Source organism: Oncorhynchus nerka, linkage group LG16 (genome assembly GCF_034236695.1).
Source record: "Oncorhynchus nerka isolate Pitt River linkage group LG16, Oner_Uvic_2.0, whole genome shotgun sequence".
Classification (NCBI taxonomy): Eukaryota; Metazoa; Chordata; class Actinopteri; order Salmoniformes; family Salmonidae; genus Oncorhynchus; species Oncorhynchus nerka.
Window position 1 is genome coordinate 4,218,290 of NC_088411.1, and position 21,975 is coordinate 4,240,264.

General features: G+C 44.7%; 1 protein-coding gene across 1 annotated transcript in view; it reads left to right on the forward strand.

Moving 5' to 3' along the window:
* The window catches only part of LOC115143929 (serine/threonine-protein kinase BRSK2-like), a 28,586-nt gene that overhangs the window by 2,770 nt on the left and 3,841 nt on the right, over positions 1 to 21,975 (forward strand). Inside the window, exons 3-18 of the mRNA XM_029684403.2 lie at positions 377 to 462; positions 1,107 to 1,247; positions 1,804 to 1,920; positions 2,018 to 2,051; positions 2,250 to 2,318; positions 2,638 to 2,784; positions 3,287 to 3,318; positions 3,486 to 3,650; positions 5,442 to 5,539; positions 10,471 to 10,624; positions 10,851 to 10,911; positions 12,178 to 12,448; positions 15,638 to 15,686; positions 15,867 to 15,990; positions 21,216 to 21,426; positions 21,762 to 21,845. Of these exons, the coding sequence (XP_029540263.2) occupies positions 377 to 462; positions 1,107 to 1,247; positions 1,804 to 1,920; positions 2,018 to 2,051; positions 2,250 to 2,318; positions 2,638 to 2,784; positions 3,287 to 3,318; positions 3,486 to 3,650; positions 5,442 to 5,539; positions 10,471 to 10,624; positions 10,851 to 10,911; positions 12,178 to 12,448; positions 15,638 to 15,686; positions 15,867 to 15,990; positions 21,216 to 21,426; positions 21,762 to 21,845 (1,843 nt within the window). The remainder of the gene's footprint in view (positions 1 to 376; positions 463 to 1,106; positions 1,248 to 1,803; positions 1,921 to 2,017; positions 2,052 to 2,249; positions 2,319 to 2,637; positions 2,785 to 3,286; positions 3,319 to 3,485; positions 3,651 to 5,441; positions 5,540 to 10,470; positions 10,625 to 10,850; positions 10,912 to 12,177; positions 12,449 to 15,637; positions 15,687 to 15,866; positions 15,991 to 21,215; positions 21,427 to 21,761; positions 21,846 to 21,975) is intronic.

Below are 21,975 nucleotides of genomic sequence, written 5' to 3' on the forward strand. Positions count from 1 at the left end.
CCCCATCTCTTCTCTCTCTCCCTCTACCCCTCTCTTTCTATCCCCATCTCTTCTCTCTCTCCCTCTACCCCTCTCTTTCTATCCCCATCTCTTCTCTCTCTCCCTCTACCCCTCTCTTTCTATCCCCATCTCTTCTCTCTCTCCCTCTACCCCTCTCCTTCTATCCCCATCTCTTCTCTCTCTCCCTCTACCCCTCTCTTTCTATCCCCATCTCTCTCTCCCTCTACCCCTCTCCTTCTATCCACATCTCTTCTCTCTCTCCCTCTACCCCTCTCTTTCTATCCCCATCTCTTCTCTCTCTCCCTCTACCCCTCTCTTTCTATCCCCATCTCTTCTCTCTCTCCCTCTACCCCTCTCTTTCTCCCGCTCTGTCTAGGTGGAGAGGGAGATTGCCATCCTGAAGCTGATTGAGCATCCGCATGTGTTGAAGTTGCATGACGTTTACGAGAATAACAAATATCTGTGAGTTCATTCATTGTACCTTCAGGAGCGACCCTCTGTTCTGCCTGTACCCTATAGCTCTAGAAAGAGGACTGTATTAATCCGCTCTGTCTGTCTCTTGAAGTCTGTGTAGATTTCTGTTATCAAATCTCCTATTGATCTCAATGTATGTTCTATGCAAAAATCCTGATTACACAGGCCTATCCTCAGGTTAGGATTCAACCCACTTGAAATGCTTGCTCAATTCCTCTCTCTCTCTCTCTCCTCAACCTTCACCCCTTTCATTGTATTTCTTCCGCTCACCCCTCTCTCTCCCCATCTATACCACCCATCACTCTCTATCTCTCTCTTTCTGTCTATCACCCGTCTGTCTCTCTCTGTCTCGCTCTCTCTCTCTCTCTCTCTCTCTCTCTCTCTCTCCCATCTGTCCCCCTCTCTCTCTCCCGTCTGTCCTCTCTCTCTCTCTCTCTCTCTCTTTCTGTCTATCACACATCTGTCCCTCTCCGTCTCTCTCTCTCTCTCCCGTCTCTCTCTCTCTTTCTGTCTATCACACGTCTGTCCCTCTCTGTCTCTCTCTCTCTTCTCTACTCTCTGTCTCTCTCTCTCTCTCCCGTCTCTCTCTTTCTGTCTATCACCCGTCTGTCCCTCTCTCTCTCTCTCTGTAGGTACCTGGTGTTAGAGCATGTGTCAGGTGGGGAGTTATTTGACTATCTGGTGAAGAAAGGTAGGCTGACACCTAAAGAGGCCAGGAAGTTCTTCCGACAAATCATATCGGCCCTGGACTTCTGTCACAGTCATTCTATCTGGTAAACGACTATATTCATGTACAAAATCATTGTGAGTCTGTGAGGGGCCTGCGTGGTCGAGCGGTTAGAGCTGCTGACCCTGGCACACATTATGCCAGAGTTGGCATGGTTTTGAATCCGGCCAACTGCTCTTTGACTCATCCACCCCCTACCTCCTTTCCTGTCTTTCCTCTACGATCCTATCTTTTCAATAAATGCACAACAAACCTTAAACAGTTGGGACTGCCCACTTTAACAATTTGTATCAGTTTTTTCTTCTTTCAAGTAAATTAGTGGCACCTGATTGAGCTTGCCTGGTGCAATGGGACCACTGGAATTGTCCAAAAATGCAATCTCCGACCATATAACACTACAGGCAGGCTCAATCAAATGGTCTGGTGGGGTCTAAATGTCTTTATGCTTCCTTAATTATTAAGTCATTATATTCTATACATCCGCGGTCTCAGTGTTGTACTTACATCCGTTGATAATTCAATATCTCACTAATAAAGTCATTATATTCCAATGTATTCTATCCTGCTCTTCTCTAATCTACTTTATTCACTCCATCCTACAGTCACAGAGACCTGAAGCCGGAGAACCTGCTCCTGGATGAGAAGAACAACATCCGCATCGCAGACTTCGGCATGGCATCCCTACAGGTGGGGGACAGCCTGCTGGAGACCAGCTGTGGGTGAGTATGCTGTGTGTGCGTGCGGGTGTGCGTGTGTGGGTCTTATGTGCTGGTAAATGCTTACATCTTCTCAATGCCTCATTTCTAACCATTTCAGATCCCCACACTATGCCTGTCCAGAAGTGATCCGGGTAGGTTCCTGATCATCTTCCCTTTTCATAATTCTAAGTGGCTAAGATCATTTAACCAAGTGAGATAGAAATGTAATGATTGGTAAGACATAAGAAATGTAAGTATTTGAGTTGGCTATTACCAACAATGTGTAAGTAAGGAAATATACATGTTGGATAGTTAACTGTTGTTGCATAGTTGACATCTGTCTCTCTTAGGGAGAAAAGTATGATGGTCGCAGGGCAGATGTGTGGAGCTGTGGAGTCATCCTTTTTGCTCTGCTGGTGGTGAGAAAGTATCTTCTGATATTATTTGCCTTATGCCCTAACATCTACCTTGGGTGGAGGTGCTAGGGGTCAATTTGGAATTTAGTATTCATGGAGTTGGGTTATAACCTTGTGACCCAACATTACTGCTTGCTTTCCTTGACACAGATTAAGCCTCGTCCTAGACATGTTCAATGGAGATTTGCCATTGAAGCTGCTTCTTAGTCCAGGACTAGGCTTAATCTGTACGGAAAACCAGCCCTACGTGTTCGTAAGTGTAGTCCTGCCTCCCATTCTTTGTAAAAGGGCTTATTAAACAGTAACATTCTCTTCTCTGTAGGGCGCCTTACCATTTGACCATGACAACCTGCGTCAGCTCCTTGAGAAGGTGAAGAGCGGGGTGTTTCACATGCCTCACTTCATCCCACCAGACTGCCAGGCACTGCTCAAAGGCATGATCGAGGTTGACCCCGACAAGAGACTTAAGGTACAAGAGAGGGGGATAGGGAGGCAGAGGGGAGGGAGCAGTCAACCCTGACAATTTTTGTATTTATTTTTACCTTTATTTAACTAGGCAAGTCAGTTAAGAACAAATTCTTATTTACAATGACAGCCTAGGAACAGTGGGTTAACTATCTTGTTCAGGGGCAGAAAGACAGATTTTTTACCTCGTCAGCTCAGGGATTCAATCTTGCAACTTTTCGGTTACTGGCCCAACACTCTAACTACTTGACTACCTGCCATCCCAAGATAAGAGACAGGGCGGGTCGGGGTAGGGCAGGGGGAGCCATTTGGGGATGAATAGGGTGCCATTTGGGGCACACTAAATAAGATTTAGATGCCCAAAATGTATGCAAAACTGATGAGGATGTATTTTCCAATTGCAAAAGTCAGTCAGCCTAGCAGGAATTGTTTACACCTTGTGCTAGCAGACATCTGTGTGTGAACAGACTGGCCTAATTGCTCCATCTGCCCTCTCGCCCTTCCAGCTAGATGCCGTCCAGAAGAACTCCTGGTATCAGTAAGCATAGATCCGTTCTGTCTGCCTTTGAATTATATTGAGAATTTGAAGTAGATGTCAAACGTTGTGTATTGTGCCCAGTTTTTGGGTCACTAACATGGGGTATTGTGTGTGTGCGCATGTGTCTGTTTGTTTTTTCTGTCTGTCTGCGTGTTTGTTTGTCTCAGGTCGGGTCGTAATGAGCCATGTCCCGAGCAGCCCCCTCCCAGGCATGTGTATATGGGGCACATCCTGTGTTTGACCGAGCTGGACCCGGACGTGCTGGACAGCATGCACTCTCTGGGCTGCTTTAGAGACAGTGGGAAACTCACGTGCAACCTGCAGTGTGAAGAGTAAGTGTGTGTCTGTTCATCTGTGTGCCCAGGTTCTTCTCTCTAATTTCTAGTTTTTCCGTTGTTTTGTCTTGCTCAGGGGTCTGCAACCGCGGCTCCCTGGCTATTTATAGATTCCCCCCCAAAAAACAAATACATATGTAACATTTTTCAATCGGAAATAGATGGGTTTGGAAAGATTGGGACTATCTGAAATAGGCTCCATTAAAATCTACAGGACAATACATGTTAAAACCTAATCTTTAAAAAAAAACAGCCTGTTCCATGTTAAGTTTCTGTTGCTGAAAGTTTGCAGACTAGGCCTGTCTGAATGGGCAAGTTTCTCATTTATTAAAGTAAAGTAAAGAAACAAACTACACTTAAAGCAGTAAAATAAATATGGATTATAATCAAACCTTCTGTTTCATTATAACACTTGTGTATCTGTGTATGTATTTCAATTATTCACTGGTGGTTTATAAATCAAAAACTAGTATCACCAGGAGTATCACTCCTGAGGCATATTTACTGTACAAGATGCGATGCTCCCTGTAACTTCACCAGACAGCTGCTGTGGCCGCTGCTCTGGGACACTGAATGTCAGATTTGAGCCGACTTCTATCCGTGGTGCTGAATATCAGATATATTGTGCTTGAAAGAGGCTCTAGTTTCTTGTGCAACTCCCTTTTTTGTCTTCTTTCTCCTTGTTTGTAACCAGTCTCGCATCTTGCTGCCTTACTCCACTTTATATTTATTTACATTTTTACCCCCTTTTCTTGCTGCCTTACTCCACTTTATATTTATTTACATTTTTACCCCCTTTTCTTGCTGCCTTACTCCACTTTATATTTATTTACATTTTTACCCCCTTTTCTTGCTGCCTTACTCCACTTTATATTTATTTACATTTTTACCCCCTTTTCTTGCTGCCTTACTCCACTTTATATTTATTTACATTTTTACCCCCTTTTCTCCCCAATTTTGTGGTATCCAATTGTTAGTAGTTACTATCTTGTCTCATTGCTACAACTCCCGTACGGGCTCGGGAGAGACGAAGGTCGAAAGCCATGCGTCCTTCGAAAAACACAACCCAACCAAGCCGCACTGCTTCCTAACACTGTGCGCATCCAACCGCACCAATGTGTCGGAGGAAACACCGTGCACCTGGTTAGTGTGCACTGCACCCAGCCCGCCACAGGAGTCACTAAAGCAATGAGACAAGGATATACCTACCGGCCAAACCCTCCCTAACCCGGACGACGCTATGACAATTGTGTGTCGCCCCACTGACCTCCCGGTCGCGGCAGGCTGCGACAGAGCCTGGGCGTGAACCCAGGGTCTCTGGTGGCACAGCTAGCACTGCGATGCAGTGCCCTCGACCACTGGACCACCCAGGAGTCCTTACTCCACATTTGAATCCTGAATTGAAATCTATGCAAATTTCTACACACATTCTCCCTTTGACTCAGTATAAAAATCAATTCATTTCTGGGTAACAATTAAGTACCTTACTGTGATTGCTTTCAATTAAAATGGTTAAAAAATAAACAAAAATAGCTTATGCGAAGCGCAATATCTCAAGCAAGAATTTTGCTAGGACTTTCTGGGAGTGGTCTGAGTGGGGCGGGAAACTAGCTGTTATTGGCAGAGCGGTTTGGAATAATTATATAAAACATAGGAAAATCACTTTGTTGACTGCAATGGGCCTTTAGTGTATGATTTTTGAGAACATTCATCTGCATATCTCAAGATAGGATTTCATTTTCTTTGAGCACTTCCCAAATCCCCTCCCCCTCTCCCTCCCTCCCCCAGAGACAACCAGGAGAAGATGATCTACTATCTCCTGTTGGACAGGAAGGAGCGTTACCCCAGTTACGAGGATGAAGATCTGCCGCCCCGAAATGACGTAGGTGAGTCCCTAGGTGGCAGGAGCGAGCCACTGACCACACTGACACTCTCCACCCCTGTCTGGTCTACTGTCTTCCTCCTGACCCCGTCTCTGTGTCTGGGCGTGTACCGCTCCCCTGCTTCTCCACTGACACGTGTGCCATGCACACTACCCGGACCCACTTTTTAAACTGCTCAATTTGGTGTCTGACAGTGTGGGGGGTGCATGTATGGGATGTCTGTGTGTGTATAGGGATATTTTTTGTATTTATGAGAGGGTTACTATTAGAGGTCGACCGATTGTGAGTTTTCAACGCCGATACCGATACCGATTATTGGAGGACAAAAAAAAGTCGATGCCTGATTAATCGGACGATTTTTATGTATTCATTTGTAATAATGACAATGACAACAATACTGAATGAACTTAATATAATACATCAATAAAATCAATTTAGTCTCAAATAAATAATGTTCAACATGTTCAATTTGGTTTAAATAATGCAAAAACACAGTGTTGGAGAAGAAAGTAAAAGTGCAATATGTGCCATGTAAAAAGCTAACGTTTAAGTTCCTTGCTCAGAACACGAGAACATATGAAAGCTGGTGGTTCCTTTTAACACAAGTCTTCAATATTCCCAGGTAAGAAGTTTTAGGTTGTAGTTATTATTGGACTATTTCTCTCTTATACCATTTGTATTTCATATACCTTTGACTATTGGATGTTCTAATAGGTACTTGAGTATTGCCAGCCTAATCTCGGGAGATGATAGGCTTGAAGTCAAACAGTGCAATGCTTGAAGCACAGCGAAGAGCTGCTGGCAAACGCAGAAACGTGCTGTTTGAATGAATGCTTACGAGCCTGCTGCTGCCTACCACCGCTCAGTCAGACTGCTCTATCAAATCATAGACTTAATTATAATATAATAACACACAGAAATACGAGCCTTAGGTCATTAATATGGTCAAATCTGAAAACTATCATTTCGAAAACAAAACGTTTATTATTTCAGTGAAATACAGAATCGTTTCCATATTTTATCTAACGGTTACATTGCACAACCTTCAATGTTATGTCATAATTATGTCAAATTCTGGCAAATTAATGACGTTTTTTTTAGGGAAGAAATGCTCTTCACACAGTTCGCAACAAGCAAGGCGGCCCAAACTGCTGCATATACCCTGACTCTGCTTGCACAGAACGCAAGAGAAGTGACACAATTTCACTAGTTAAAAGAAATTCATGTTAGTAGGCAATATTAACTAAATATGCTGGTTTGAAAATATATACTTGTGTATTGATTTTAAGAAAGGCATTGATGTTTATGGTTAGGTACACACTGGTGCTCCAAAAGTGCTTTTTTCGCGAATGAGCTTGTTAAATCACCCGTTTGGAGAAGTAGGCTGTGATTCAATGATAAATTAACCGCATCGATCATATGCAACGCAGGACAAGCTAGATAAACTAGTAATATCATCAACCATGTGTAGTTAACTAGTGATTATGTTAAGATTGATTGTTTTTTATTAGATAAGTTTAATGCTAGCTAGCACCTTACCATGGCTCCTTGCTGCACTCTCATAACAGGTAGTCAGTCTGCCATGCAGTCTCCTCGTGTAGTGCAGTGTAATTGGCCATAATTGGTGTCCAAACATGCCGATTACCGATTGTTATGAAAACTTGATATCAGCCCTAATTAATCGGCCATTCCGATTAATCTGTCGACCTCTAGTTACTATGTACAGACAGGTAAAAAATGTTTGCCACTGTTGATAAAGATGAGCAAAAATACTGTATAAAACAGAGCTGCTGGAAAACGTGTGGCAACACAGCATTTGCCCCAGTACTTTTCAATCTGCCACACCACTTTCAAAGCAGCAGCACCAAACGTGTTTACCAGACATATTCATTAGTTCACGTCATAGAAACATTTAGAAAAACGTTTTGCAACATGATAGAAAGCAGCAGTTTCTTATTGGACAAGTTGACCTGGTGCCACCCCTCAATTTCATCCCGTTTGCCACACATTTCCATGGGAAACAAGGTATGTGTTAATAACATCAGTTTAGTCATTCTCTAAAACTAGCTAGAATGACCCAATATATAGCTAACTAACAAAACTACTAATGTTCAGCTTTAGTAGCCTAGCTAGATAGCTAACAGTATTTAGCTAGGTTAATGCAACAATGTAACCAGCAGCTAACGTTCACAATTTAGACTCACTGAATAAATGTGTTTGGCGCAGGATAAAGAAGATTAAATGACCTACTGCTGCTATCCAAGGCCATACTGAAGTTTCTGAAAGGTTAGTCAGCGAGATGTCAGTCCAGTAATGTTGGAATTTTTATTTTATTTCCACCTCTGGTGTTTGTGGCGCAAATTTCACAGTCTTAAAAGTAAAAAACCTACACATTCTGTCAAAGAGCAGTCTACACAGACAATATGCACACATTTTTCCAACCATAACAGAATTGCAGAAAGATAATTTTTTGATGGTTACTACCATAACTTTCACAAATACAGAGACAGGTAGCCATCATGGTGTCAGTCTTTTTTGACTAGCTAGTGCATTAGTGACACTTACTGATATGAACTGGTAATGCAGGTTTGGTTAGAATAGATTGCAATAGAATGAATGACGTTCAATAAAATCTACTTAATGAAAAGGGGGTTATTATTTAATGAATATGTTGAAAGTAGTTGATTTAAGATTGAATATATGGATTTGACAGGAAATCAGTTCCTACAGTGCGCGCCAGGGAACCAACCTCTGGTGGGCCAGATGGAGACCAGGACAACAACACAAGTTTAGTGGTTTTATGACTTAGGCTACACATAAAACATGTTTTGTTACAAACTCTACTGTGTATATGTAAACCTGCCTCCTTACATAAAGTGTACATAATTAATAATTGCAGAAGAGTGCTGTAGTCAGACAAACAAATAATAGGTTTTATGACGTACAATTAAAATACTTTTCAACATTGAAACCTGTCTATCTTTTACATTTTTCAAAGTCCACTGCTTAACGTTGTGTGTATATAGAGTGAAATTCATATTTAAAGACATTGTAACCATTCTTTGCATAATGCTCAGCCCTGCTATAGTAGTTCACCAAACTATGTTGTTTGTTGAAGTTGTTGTCTCTAGCTCTTTTGATATCAGATTCAGAATGAATAATAACAAAGTTTGTGGTAGTTTGAAAGGGTTTGACCCACCGTAGAGTAGGAATTAAAATGACCTAACAAGAAAACCACAAGCCCTATAGTCATAGCACAGATGAAAAGGGAAGCTGTCTATAATAATAATATTTTGTCATAGTCGATGAGTAGGACCCAGAGTTTTACCTGCCCGGGTCATGAGATCAGGAAAAACTCCAGGCCCCAGAAAAGACACGTACAAATTTTGCCACACCACATTTGAACACGTGGTGCCACCTCTGGTATAAAATATATAATACAAATACTGAGCTATATTGTATGTTAAAAAAAATGGGAAAGTATTATTTTATGGGGTTACCTGGTGTGTGTGGCCGAAGAGCTTTATTTTCCTGTCATTTGACCATAGCACCGGTTCCAATCCAAATGACAATGCTGTTTACATTTGTTGGATGACATGAAAATAGAGCTGTTTGGCTATTCACACCAGTGGTTCATTTTGTATCGATAGAAAGATGCAGAAAAAGGGGCCTCCCGAGTGGTGTAGTGGTCTAAGGGCTTTAGGTGTTACTACCGACCCGGGTTCAATCCCAGGCTGTGTCACAACCGTCTGTTACCAGTAGTTCCATAGGGCGGCGCACAATTGGCATAGCGTTGTTAGGGGAGGGTTTGGCCGGGCCGGGGCCCCTCTAGCAACCCCCTGTGTCAGGCCGGGCTCCCTTTAAGCTGTCGTCAGTTGAACAGTGTTTCCTCCAACACATTGATGCAGCTGGCTTCCGTGTTAAGTGGGCGGGTGTTAAGGAGCGTGGTTTGGCTGGTCCTATTTCAGGGGACGCATGACTCAACCTTTGCCTCTTCTGAACCCGTGGGTGAGTTGCAGCAATGAGACAAGAATGTAATTGAAAAATGGGGTGAAAAAAAATAGTAACCCCACACATTCCATTTGAGTAATATAGCATACACCATTATCCAGAGCATCTTACAATACTGAGTGGTTACATTTTCATACTGGTCCCTCGTGGGAATCGAACCCACAATCCTGGCGTGGCAAGCATCATGCGCTACCAACTGAGCCACACATGCCTAGTGTAAAATATGGTGGTGGATCTTTTGGGCCCTTGTCAACGACGTCATTAACTTTACCCAGTACCAGGTCATTTTAGCCAAAAACCTGGTTGCCTCTGCCAGGAGGCTGAAACTTGGCCGCAAGTGGATCTTCCTGCTTGACAATAACCCCAAGCACACATCAAAGTCCACACTTCTTACATTTTTTTTATTGACCACAAAATCAACATATTACAATGGCCATCTCTCCGAACTTGAATCCCATTGAAAACCTGTGGTTTGAATTGAAGAGGGCAATGCATAAGCGCAGACGAAGGATATCAAGGATCTGGAAAGATTCCGTATGGGGGAAATGGTCAAGGTTCCCTCCCAATGTGTTCTCCAATCTCATAAAACATTTTAGAAAAGGCTCAGTGCCATTATCCTGTCAAGGTGAGCTATTGAAAATTTTGACCCCTATCATTTTGACCCCTATCTTTTTGGAGAAAAAAACATCATTTAACAGGTAATCTTTCTTTGAGCAATTGTATTAGTGTAAAGTAATATACTTTTCAATTTTTTGGGGAGCATACAATATAGTATTGGTATTATTTATTTTATACAGTCTTTTGCTCATCTTTATCAAGGGTGTCAAATTTGGACCTGACTGCACGTGGTATGATCCGATTTAAGGGGAAGTTGGGGTTGGTGTTACTGCATGCTGTGCTAACTCCACCCTGGTGTCCCTCAGCGGACCCCCCTCGTAAGCGTGTGGACTCTCCCATGCTGACACGTCACACCCGCTGCCGCCCGGAGAGAAAGAGCCTGGAGGTGTTGAGTGTGACCGAGCAGGGGTCTCCCACCCCACCACGCAGGGCCCTGGACACGGCCGCAAACGGCCATAGGTACTGGGGGTCTCACACACACAGTCCAGAAACACACACAAAGACTGAACATGCTTACTCTACAAACAAACATTTTTCTAGCCACATAGAATACACAGAGTACAGATTATAATACATATACTAGTAAATAAGCCAACAGTGGACCTACTTAATGGTGGAATAATTTCCTTTTCTTCACCTCTAAGATGATGACATTTAACCTTATGACCTCGTAACCCCTCTACAGGTCTCGCTCAGTCAGTGGGGCGTCCACCGGCCTTTCCTCCAGCCCTCTCAGCAGTCCCAGGGTAAGAGGCCTGTTGGCCAACACTTTTAACATCAACTCTGAAGTGATAAAGTATACAACGTTGACTCTGAACTGTCTTTTCATATGTATGTCAGTGTATTGTTTTGCAATGCTCAAAGATTCGGTTTTTATGGCTGATTGAAAATGCATTAACATTGCTTTAGCGTTCCTTCCCGAGATTGTCCATCTCACTCAAGCTTCTTGATCATTCAGAGCCATTTTACATGTAATAACACCACTCTTATCGGAACAATTCTTACTCATTGGGATTTTCTTTGTCATTTTTTCTTTTTCTGCTTCTCTACACCATACCTTCTACCATTTCCACCAACTTGATAGATGCACATTTTGTAGCGCATCAAGTAAAGTTAAACATGTTTGGTTTGTAGAATTAAGAAATATATATTTAGGCCTTCCTCTAGTTGGTCATCATTGGAAGTCGTTGTTGGTTTAAGCTTTTTGTTCAATTTGAGAAGTTGTGTTCCACTAACTGTGAAAATGTCAACATACTGGTTCAATGGTTTCTGTTCTGGATCAGCAAAAGCAGAAACCTTGTTTTACCACAGTCATAGCATCACTACTGAAAGAGGAAGTTCACAGAACAGAGTCATAATGTATTGCTTATGCCATTTTGTAGTGTTTGTCTTCCATACTGTTTCTGACATGGAGGGATTTTTGTGTACTGGGTTATCTAATATGTTAGCTTAAAATGATTTTTAAAAAAAAGTGAGATTGGAATATACATGGTTGAATTCGCAGTCAGAACTAATGATTTTTCAATTAGTTATACAAATAGCTCACACTGTCAGTGCAGTTTCTTCACCATCATACAAGAAGCACTCTTTTGTCATAACCCATAACACTCATTTCCATCCTTTTTCAATTTTTCAATTTTTCTTTCCAATCCTCCACCCCTCCCCTAGTCCTATCAGAGCCCCGTCTTCATGTTTAGCCAATCAGACGTCACCTCCGCCACCCCTCACACTAAGGACCCATCCAAACCAGGAAGGGCTACCACTTCTCGGCCGGCCCGAGCTCTCGACAAACCCAAAGTGTCGCAGAACCCTAAAACCCATACCCTGCCCACCCCCACCAAGGGCGGCCGGCCCCACCTCCAACCCATCATTTCCGTCCCCATCCACAACTCACCTTCCTGCTTGCCCTCGCCCCTCCTCTCGCCCATCCCCGCTTCTTCTTCCCCTCGCCCTCCATGCTCAAGTCGGTCACTAAGAGCTTTTACCCCAACTCTGCCCACTCTGTGTCGCAGGTTACTCCCCAGGGCTCTCCGCTGCCAACCCCCATGGGCACCCCCGTCCACCACCACCCCTCCTCCAACCCTCCCTCAAACTCCTCCTCCTCGTCCTCCTCCTTGCGGGTGGAGGGAGGCGGAGGGGTGGGCTCCCTGTCCCTGACTCCTCCCTCCAGCCCCGGAGGGGGCGGCATGGCAGCTAGCAGCTCCGCCCACTGGAGGACCCGCCTCAACTCGTTCAAGAACAACTTGCTGGGCTCGCCCCGCTTCCACCGCCGCAAGATGCAGGGTGAGAGGTCACAAGGTTTCTTTAGGTGCTTCTCCTAAAGGAAGTTGCTGTTAGGGCTGTTGCGGTGACAGCATTACCGGCACACCGGCAGTCATGAGTCATGGCCGTAGTAAAAGTCTACGTCACAGTAAATCTCCTCTTATGCACTCTGGACATGCATTAGTAATACCCAACTCGCTAGTAATCATCAGGTCGCTAATGGACTGGTACTCAGGGCTCTATTATCCCTCTAACCAATCTGACATCAATGCAAAAGCAATCGAAAATAACAAACACTTACCATAAAACAGTATGTGCTTTTAAAACTCACTTACCTCACTGTTTTTGATCAATTTGAAGATAGAAGTTCAACAAATTGAAATGGTCGCTGTGGATGTTGTTTCAAAGCCTAACACAACAAAATGGACAGCGCTTTGTAAGGTTATGATGAATTCAAAACACCCTAATGCATATTAGAGCTTATGCATAAGCATAGGCCTATATAAGAGCCCAAGCCCGAAAAAAACACCCCCGAACTAAAATAACGATTGTGCAGTTATACACAACATAGCCTACCACATATAACACATGGCAGAAAAAGATAGTGTCTTTGGTACATCATTGGTACAGTGCCTTGCAAAAGTATTCATCCCCTTTGGTTTTTATTTTATTTTGTTGCATTACAACCTGTAATTTAAATAGATTTTTTATTTGTATTTCATGTAATGGACATACTTACAATAGTCCAAATTGTTGAAGGGAAATTTAAAAAATAACTTGTTTAAAAAAATTCAAAAAATAAACGGAACAGGGGTGCGTGCATATTGTTGAAGTTGGAAGTTTACATACACATAGGTTGGTGTCATTAAAACTCGTTTTTCAACCACTCCACCAATTTCTTGTTAACAAACTATACTTGGCAAGTCGGTTAGGACATCTACTTTGTGCATGACACAAGTCATTTTTCCAACAGTTGTTTACAGACAGATTATTTCACTTATAATTCACGGTATCACAATTCCAGTGGGTGAGAAGTTTACATACACTAAGTTGACTGTGCCTTTAAACAGCTTGGGAAATTCCAGAAAGTTATGTCATGGCTTTAAAAGCTTCTGATAGGCTAATTGACATCATTTCAGTCAATTGGTGTACCTGCGGATGTATTTCAAGGCCTACCTTCAAACTCAGTGGCTCTTTGCTTGACATCATGGGAAATTAAAAAGAAATCAGCCAAGACGGTAGACCTCCACAAGTCTGGTTCATCCTTGGGAGCAATTTCCAAACGCCTGCTACCACGTTCATCTGTACAAACAATGTCATACTGTGTTCTGTCTCCTAGAGATGAATGTACTTTGTACTTTCGAAAAGGGCAAATCAATCCCAGAACAACAGCAAAGGACCTTGTGAAGATGCTGGAGGAAATAGGTATACAAGTATCTATAACCACAGTAAAACGAGTCCTATATTGACATAGCCTGAAAGGCCGCTCAGCAAGGAGGAAGACACTGCTCCAAAACTGCCATAAATAGAATACGGTTTGCAACTGCACATGTGAACAAAGATCGTACTTTTTGGAGAAATGTCCTCTGGTCTGATGAAACAAAAATAGAACTGTTTGGCCATAATGGCCATTGTTATGTTTGGAGGAAAAAGGGGGAGGCTTGCAAGCCAAAGAACACCATCCCTACTGTGAAGGACGGGGGTGGTAGCATCATGTTGTGGGGGTGCTTTGCTGCAGGAGGGACTGGTGCACTTCACAAAATAGGATGAACATTAGGTGGATATATTGAAGCAATATCTCAAGACATCAGTCAGGAAGTTTAAAGCTTGGTCGCAAATGGGTCTTCCAAATGGACAATGACCTCAAGCATACTTCCAAAGTTGTGGCAAAATGGCTTAAGGACAACAAAGTCAAGTTATTGGAGTGGCCAACACAAAGCCCTGACCTCAATCCTATAGAAAATTTGTAGGCAGACCTGAAAAAGCATGTGCGAGCAAGGAAGCCTACAAATCTGACTCAGTTACACCAGCTCTGTCAGGAGGAATGGGCCAAAATTCACCCAACTTTATTGTCGGAAGGTTGTGGAAGGCTACCCAAAACATTTGACCCAAGTTAAACAATTTAAAGGCAACGCTACCAAATACTAATTGAGTGTTTGTAGACTTCTCACTCACTGGGAATGTGATGAAAGAAATAAAAGCTCAAATAAATCTGACTTTTTTGTGAGCTCAACACGCCAATCATTCACGAGAGAAATTGGGCGCGTTTCACAGCTAAGGCAAAGCAACGCAAAAACCAATGGTTGTGTGCAACGTTATCGACTGTGTCATCGACTGACAAATTGTTATAACATATGATGTGATTAGCTGATACGTAAAATACCTATCCAGGCGTTGTAAGATCTGTCAGGCATCAGTAACATATCATCATGGAAATGCCCCAATTAAGTCAAGAACGATGTGGGACACTGAGCTGAAGGCAGTTGTAGTTTTCATTATTCAACCTAGTTCAGCGCAGAGAAATTGTAATTAACTACAGTGACCCTAATCCGCTGCGCCTGTTCTTCCCTGATTGGACAGAGACAGATAGCCTACACAGAACACATGAGAGAGGTGTGTACACAATACAACAACAAAGAGGGATAGAGACAGTTTGTGAGGTAGCACTACCCCATTGATAATTGTAGTAGTTTGTAATTAGCAGTCTTGAATGTATATGCCTATGTACTTTGAAGACCAAGTCAAATGATTTTGCAGACATCTCTGCAGAATACATAGGCTTCTAGCCAGCTAGCCAGCTAGCTACTAGCCTAGCTAAATAGGATGACAAAGACAGTACATTATGGGGAGCACAGAGATAAAGTTAGATGGTTGTCTGGCTGGCTGGCTGCTATTTTCTACCCATTGTGGACCTGACAATTAATGTTGTCATTGTTTTGGAAATTGAAGGTTCACTATTTGGAGCTTTGGAATTTCCATTAAAAAGCTCTAAAATCATTTCATAATGTATTTCATGTTTTAAACAATTATTGAATGTGATGATTTTTAATAGCCGAACAGAAACCTAACCAACCGCAAAAAGCACTAATCGCTCAGCACTAATAGCAATAGTTAACATTTATTAAAATTGAAATTGAGCAAATTAGCATACATTACTAAATGCACGTCCTGTCAACCCCATAAATCAACTATTGACCTGTTTTTTTTCAGTGCCCACATCAGAGGATATGTCCAGGCTGACCCCTGAGTCCAGCCCTGAGTAAGTCACACACACACTTATGAACATGCCTCTTAGATGCCCTAGGCCGAGGACTGACTAATTTGACCTCGCTATAACTATGAGTTTGTGTGTTAATTTCTATCCCTGTGTGTGTGTCTCTCTCTCTCTCTCTCTGTCTCTCTCTCTGTCTCTCTCTGTGTGTATGTCATGCTCCATCAGGCTGGCTAAGAAGTCGTGGTTTGGGAACTTCGTCAGCCTGGAGAAGGAGGAGCAGATCTTTGTGGTGATCAGAGACAAGCCGCTAAGCTCTGTGAAAGCAGACATCGTCCACGCCTTCCTCTCTGTAAGTATCTGGTTCCGCTTTGAACATCTTCAATTAGTCATGTTTTTTATTGAATTTTTATTGAACTATGAACTTTATTTAACTATGCAAGTCAGTTAACCTCTCTTGGCTAGCGGGCAGTATTTTCACATCCGGATGAGAAGCATTCCCAAAGTAAACTGCCTGTTACTCAGGCCCAGATGCTAGGATATGCATATAATTGCTAGATTTGGAATGAGAAAACTCTTAAGAACACTAGTTTCCTAAACTGTTAAAATAATGTCTGTGAGTATAACAGAACTGATATGGCAGGCAAAACCCAGAGGACAAACCATCCCAAAAAAAGAAAAATTCAGCCTTCCACTATTTTCAATGGAATGAATCAAACAAAAGGACCATTTGTGATGTTTATGGAACATATAGGAGTACCAACAAAAGAAGCTCGTCAAAGGTAAGGCATGATTTATATTTTATTTCTGCGTTTTGTGTCACGCCTGCAGAGTTGAAATATGCTACTCTCATTGTTTACTGTTGTGCTATCATCAGATAATAGCATCTTATGCTTTCGCCGAAAAGCCTTTTTGAAATCTGACATGTTGGCTGGATTCACAACGAGTGTAGCTTTAATTTGCTATCTCGCATGTGTAATTTAATGAAAGTTAGATTTTTATAGAAATGTATTTGAATTTGGCGCTCTGCATTTTCCCTGGCTATTGGCCATGTGGGACGCAAGCGTTCCGCCTACCCCAGAGAGGTTAAATATTTATAATTCTGTAGTTTGAATTTCACGCTCTGCAATTTCACCGGATGTTGGCCAGGTGGGACGCTACCGTCCTGCCCATAAGAAGTTAAACACTGATTCCTCGTCTGGTATCTTCTCTGCACCTGGGTTCAATCTCACCACGTCATAGCAAGCTTCTTACCTCAAAATGGATCCAGCAGATCTCACCCAGATCCAGAATGCTATAACCCAACAAGGAGCACTGCTGGGGCGGCAGGAAGAACAACTCTCTCGGATATCAGAGACCCTCTGGGCACTTACCGATTCCCTCCAACCATGGCCCAACCCCAACCCAGGCGGAGACAATTCCCAAGTCTCATCACCCAGTTCTACAGACGTCGCTGTAGTTCTTCCAGGGAACCTGCACCGGGACCCAAGATCCCAGCCCTCGAGCGGTATGACAGCCATCCGGGAGGATGCAAGGAGTTCCTCACTCAGTGCTCTCTGGTGTTCGAGCTACAGTCCTGCTCATTCCACACCGGTCGGGCCATGATCACCTACATCATCTCTCTACTCTCGGGCAAGGGCCTGAGGTGGGCAATGTCTAACTCCATCAAGGATGAACTGGTTACTCGGGAACTGGGCGAGGACCTCGATTCCCTGATAACGCTGGCCATCAGGATTGACAACCGTATCTGAGAATGTGTAAGACAGCGCCTTTTTGAAAACGCATCCCAGTTTCCGGAGCACCCCAAGCCCCCGAGCCCAGCATTGAGGAGCCCAGGCAGCTGGGATGCACTCGTCTGAGCCCACAGGAATGTGCCAGGCGCCTGCGCGGGGTATGCTGCCTCTACTGCGGAGGCCTCGGCCATCTCCGTTCTACATGCCCAGAGTTGACGGGAAACACCGGGTTCTCCAGGGCAAGGGGAGACCCTGACGAGCTGTGCAGTTACACCCCAGCTACCCGGTCACCGTCTGACACTACCCACAACCCTCTATTGGGACAACCGTCAGCACCACATTCCATCCCTCTGCAGATTCAAGCACTCTATGGATGCCCCATCGGCTCCGGCCAGGGGGAATATCAGCCCATTCTACTGCAGTTTGGAATGAACCACTCAGAACCACTTAGTTTTCTTTTGAACACTGCTCCCGAGCACCCACTCACCTAGGGTATCCCTGGCTAGTGCTACATAACCCGCTATTTTCCTGGTCTATGGGACACCTACTAGACTGAGGTATTAACTGCCAGACTAAATGCCTAAGACCCCCACCAAGAGCCTCACCGTGTTCCCCGGTATCCATTGAAGACCAAGACTTTTACACTCTCCCTCCCGAGGACTTCGACCTCCGGGAAGCCTTTAGTAAGAGGCAATCTGCCACCCTCCATCCTCATCATCCATATGACTTTGCCATAGAACTCCTACCTGGCTCCACCCCTCCCCTGGGCCCTCTCGACCCCTGAAGCAGCAGTCATGGACAACTACATCCGGGAGTCGCTGGAGGCAGCTTTCATTCGCTCCTCTACATCCCCAGCTGGTGCAGGCTTCTTCTTCGCGGGAAATAAGGATGGAGGTCTGTGTCCCTGCATAGATTACAGAGGGCTGAACAAAATTACGATTAAGAATTGTTACGCCCTACTCCTGATGTCCACCTTCTTGGAGTTGGCCCATGGGGCCCAATTTTTCAGCAAACTGAACTTCTGCAAGGCTTACCACTATCTGGTGAGAATCAGGGAGGGAGATGAATGGTGGTCACTATGACTATTTAGTCATGCCCTTATTACCGAACTCACCGGCAGTCTTTCAACCATTGGTCAATGACACTCTTAGCGATATGTTGAATCGGTTAATCTTTGTTTACCTCGACGACATCCTGATCTTCTCCAAAACTCTTCTGGAACACATACTGCACGTCCGCCAAGTCCTGAGACGCCTCCTGCAGAGCCAACTATATGTCAAGGTAAAGAAGTGTGAGTTCCACATATCCCAAGTTTCCTTCCTGGGTCACATTATCTCTACCACTGGCATCCAAATGGACCCCATAAAGGTTGAGGCGGTCACCGACTGGCCCCGTGTCACCTCAGTCAAGCAGGTCCAGCGGTTCCTCGGGTTTGCCAAATTTTACAACCATTTTATACGCAAGTTTTGTGCGGTGGCAGTGCCTCTCGCGGTCCTAACCCGCAAGTTCCAGATTTGTTTATGCTGGACTCCCAAGGCTGAAAGTAGCAGGGGAGGTCCTTTCACAGCGGAACGAGGAGGACAAGAAACTGCACCCATGTACCTTCCTCTCCAAGCGGTTCTTGCCAGCGGAACACAGCTATGATGTAGGCAACCGGAAGCAACCACGAGTCACCTCATCCTTTCGTGATCTGGACGGACCATAAGAACCTGGTCTCCATTCAAGAAGCCAAGAGGTTGAACGCCTGCCAGGCTGGGTGGGCTCTGTTTTTTAACAGGTTTCGATTTCACACTAGCCTATCGCCCGAGATCCAAGAATCAGAAAGCAGACGCCCTGTCCCGCCAACACGATGTCTCTAACGAGGAGAGGGACTCCGAGCCCATCATCCTCAGTTCCCGCATTGTGGCCCCTGTGATATGGAGTATCGAGACCATGGTCCGACAAGCCCAGTCCTGAGGACCTGACCCCGGTGGGGGACCCACTAACAGACTTTACTTTCCGCAATCAGCCCGTTCCAGAGTACTACAATGAGGACACTCCTCTAAATTAACTGGGCATCCAGGGGTTAATCGGACACTGTTCCTGAGGCGGAGATTCTGGTGGCTTAACATGATTGAGGATGTGAGATCCTTTGTTGCGGCCTGTTCCACCTATGTCCAAAGCAAGTCCTCACGACAGCGACCGGCTGGGTTGCGCCAACCTATGCCCATCCCCTGGTCCAACCTGTCAGTATACTTTATCACAGGGTTACCTCCATCCCAAGGGCTTACCACTATCCTGGTGGTCATTGATTGGTTCTCCAAGGCAGCCCATTTCATTGCCTTTACTCAAGTTACCCTCATTGAAGGAGACGCTGATCTCATGATTACATCTCATGATGTCTTTCGACGACAAGGACTTCCACAGGACATGTCTCGGATCGTGGGCCCCAGTTCGTCGCACGGAATTGGAAAGCCTTCTGCTCCCTTTTGGGTGTGTCTGTGAGTCTCTCCTTGGGAATCCACCCACAGTCGAATGGGCAAACGGATCGGGCCAACTAGGAGCTGGAGAAGTTTCTCTGCTGTTTCTTCTCCACCCAGGTCAGCAACCGGAGCAAGTTCCTTGTCCTGGGCAGGGTGTGCTCATAACACACTGCCGAAATCGTCCACTGGAATGTCGTAATTTGAGGCCACCCCCCTGTTTCCTGAACAACAGGCCGAAGAGGGGGTGCCATCTGCCGAGGCGTTCATTCGACGATGTCGTCGCACCTGGATCAGAGCACGATCCTCCTTGCTCCGCTCCTCTGCCTGACACCAACACCAGGCAAACCGGCACTGAAGGCCTCTTCGGGCTCCTCTGACGGGTCAACGGGTGTGGCTGTCCACCCGTGATCTTCCCTTAAAGGTGGACTGGCAGAAGCTTGCTCCACGCTGCATAGAACCATTCAAGATCCCGAGTCGCATCAACCTATTGTCTCCAGCTTCCCAGGTCTATGAAGGTCTGTCCATCCTTCCATGTCTCCCGTCTCAAGTTGTTAAGGACCAGTCCCTTCACTCTCCCCACACCTGCCCCTTCACCCCCTCGACTTGTTGATGGTCGCCCAGCCTAAACTGTCTGGCGTCTGTTGGAGGCTCGTCGGGTCCAAGGCATCCTGCACTACCTGGTGGACTGCGAGGGCTATGGCCCTGAGGAGCGGGCATGGGTGCCTGCCCGGGATATCCTGGATCCGGGACTTGTTCGGGACTTCAACCAACTACGTGGGAGTCGTCATGGCTCTGCGGCTGGAGATGCTCCTAGAAGGGGGTGTACGGCATAGACCATCCTAGAGACATTAACGACACTCAGGTGTGTCCAATTTACTCATTATGATTTCCCTGTTGGAGGTGTGTTTTCTGTTGTCCTTTGCAGAAGCTTGAATTGTTTAGCGTGTGTGTATGTTTGTTTCCTGAGTGAGTTTGAGGCTTAGTGTTTGTTGTTTTTTCCAGTGTACTGTGATCCTGCGGCTACTGTTTATCAGTAAAGTATTTATGTTTATCCTTAACCACTGATTCCTCGTCTGGTCTCTTCTCTGCAGCTGGGTCCAACCTCACCCCGTCACACCGTCACACTGTCATTCATCTCCAGTCCTAGTAATATGTTTTTAAAGTGCTAGGAATTTTTCTTGTGAACCTTTATATTTTCATTGCAATCTGTTTTAATGACAAACATTTCTTGCTCTCTACTACCCCATCTCACACGGACTCTGTTTCTGTCTCTCCCCCTCACACAATCTTCTCCTTGGTCTCTTACTTTCTCTACCCGTCTCTCCTTTTCTTTCTTTCCATTACCCTACGCATCCTCTCTCTCCCCCTACCCCCCTTGTCAGATCCCCTCCCTCAGCCACAGCGTCATCTGCCAGACCAGCTTCAGGGCCGAGTACAAGACTTCCGGCGGCCCCTCCGTCTTCCAGAAGCCTGTTAAGTTCCAGGTGGACATTGCCTTCTCCGAGGGAGAGAGAGAGCGGGATAGGGAGAAAACCGAGAAGGAAGGCAAGAGAGAGACGGGCATCTACAGTGTGACATTCACCCTCATATCAGGCAAGTGGAACTTGGAATAGAAAGTATAACTGTTCATTCTAGTGCTGTTCGTTGGTGATTTTACAATATCTAGTTATATATGGTGGCTTGAATTGGTATAGTTCCACGAATTAATGAAAGAAAGTAGGGCAGCTTTGTTATGGTGGAAGGGTGTGTGTGTGTGTGTGTGTGTGTGTGTGTGTGTGTGTGTGTGTGTGTGTGTGTGTGTGTGTGTGTGTGTGTGTGTGTGTGTGTGTGTGTATGTGTTTGTGCACGCGCGCGGTGCAGGTGTGTGTCTCATGTGCTGGTTAAAGCTTGCATCTTCTCAATGTCTTTGTGTGTGTGTGTTTTCGCAGGTCCTAGTCGCAGGTTCAAACGAGTGGTGGAGACCATTCAGGCCCAGCTTCACAGCTCCCATGATCAGCCCGTGGGGGTCTCTGGTGAGTCATACACATTCTCTTCTACTCACACACACCAACCTCCTTACATTCGGTTACACTTTCTAATAACTGAAATTAATAATCTATCATTTGCTTTATAAATTATTGTAATTGTTATAAATGTTTGTAT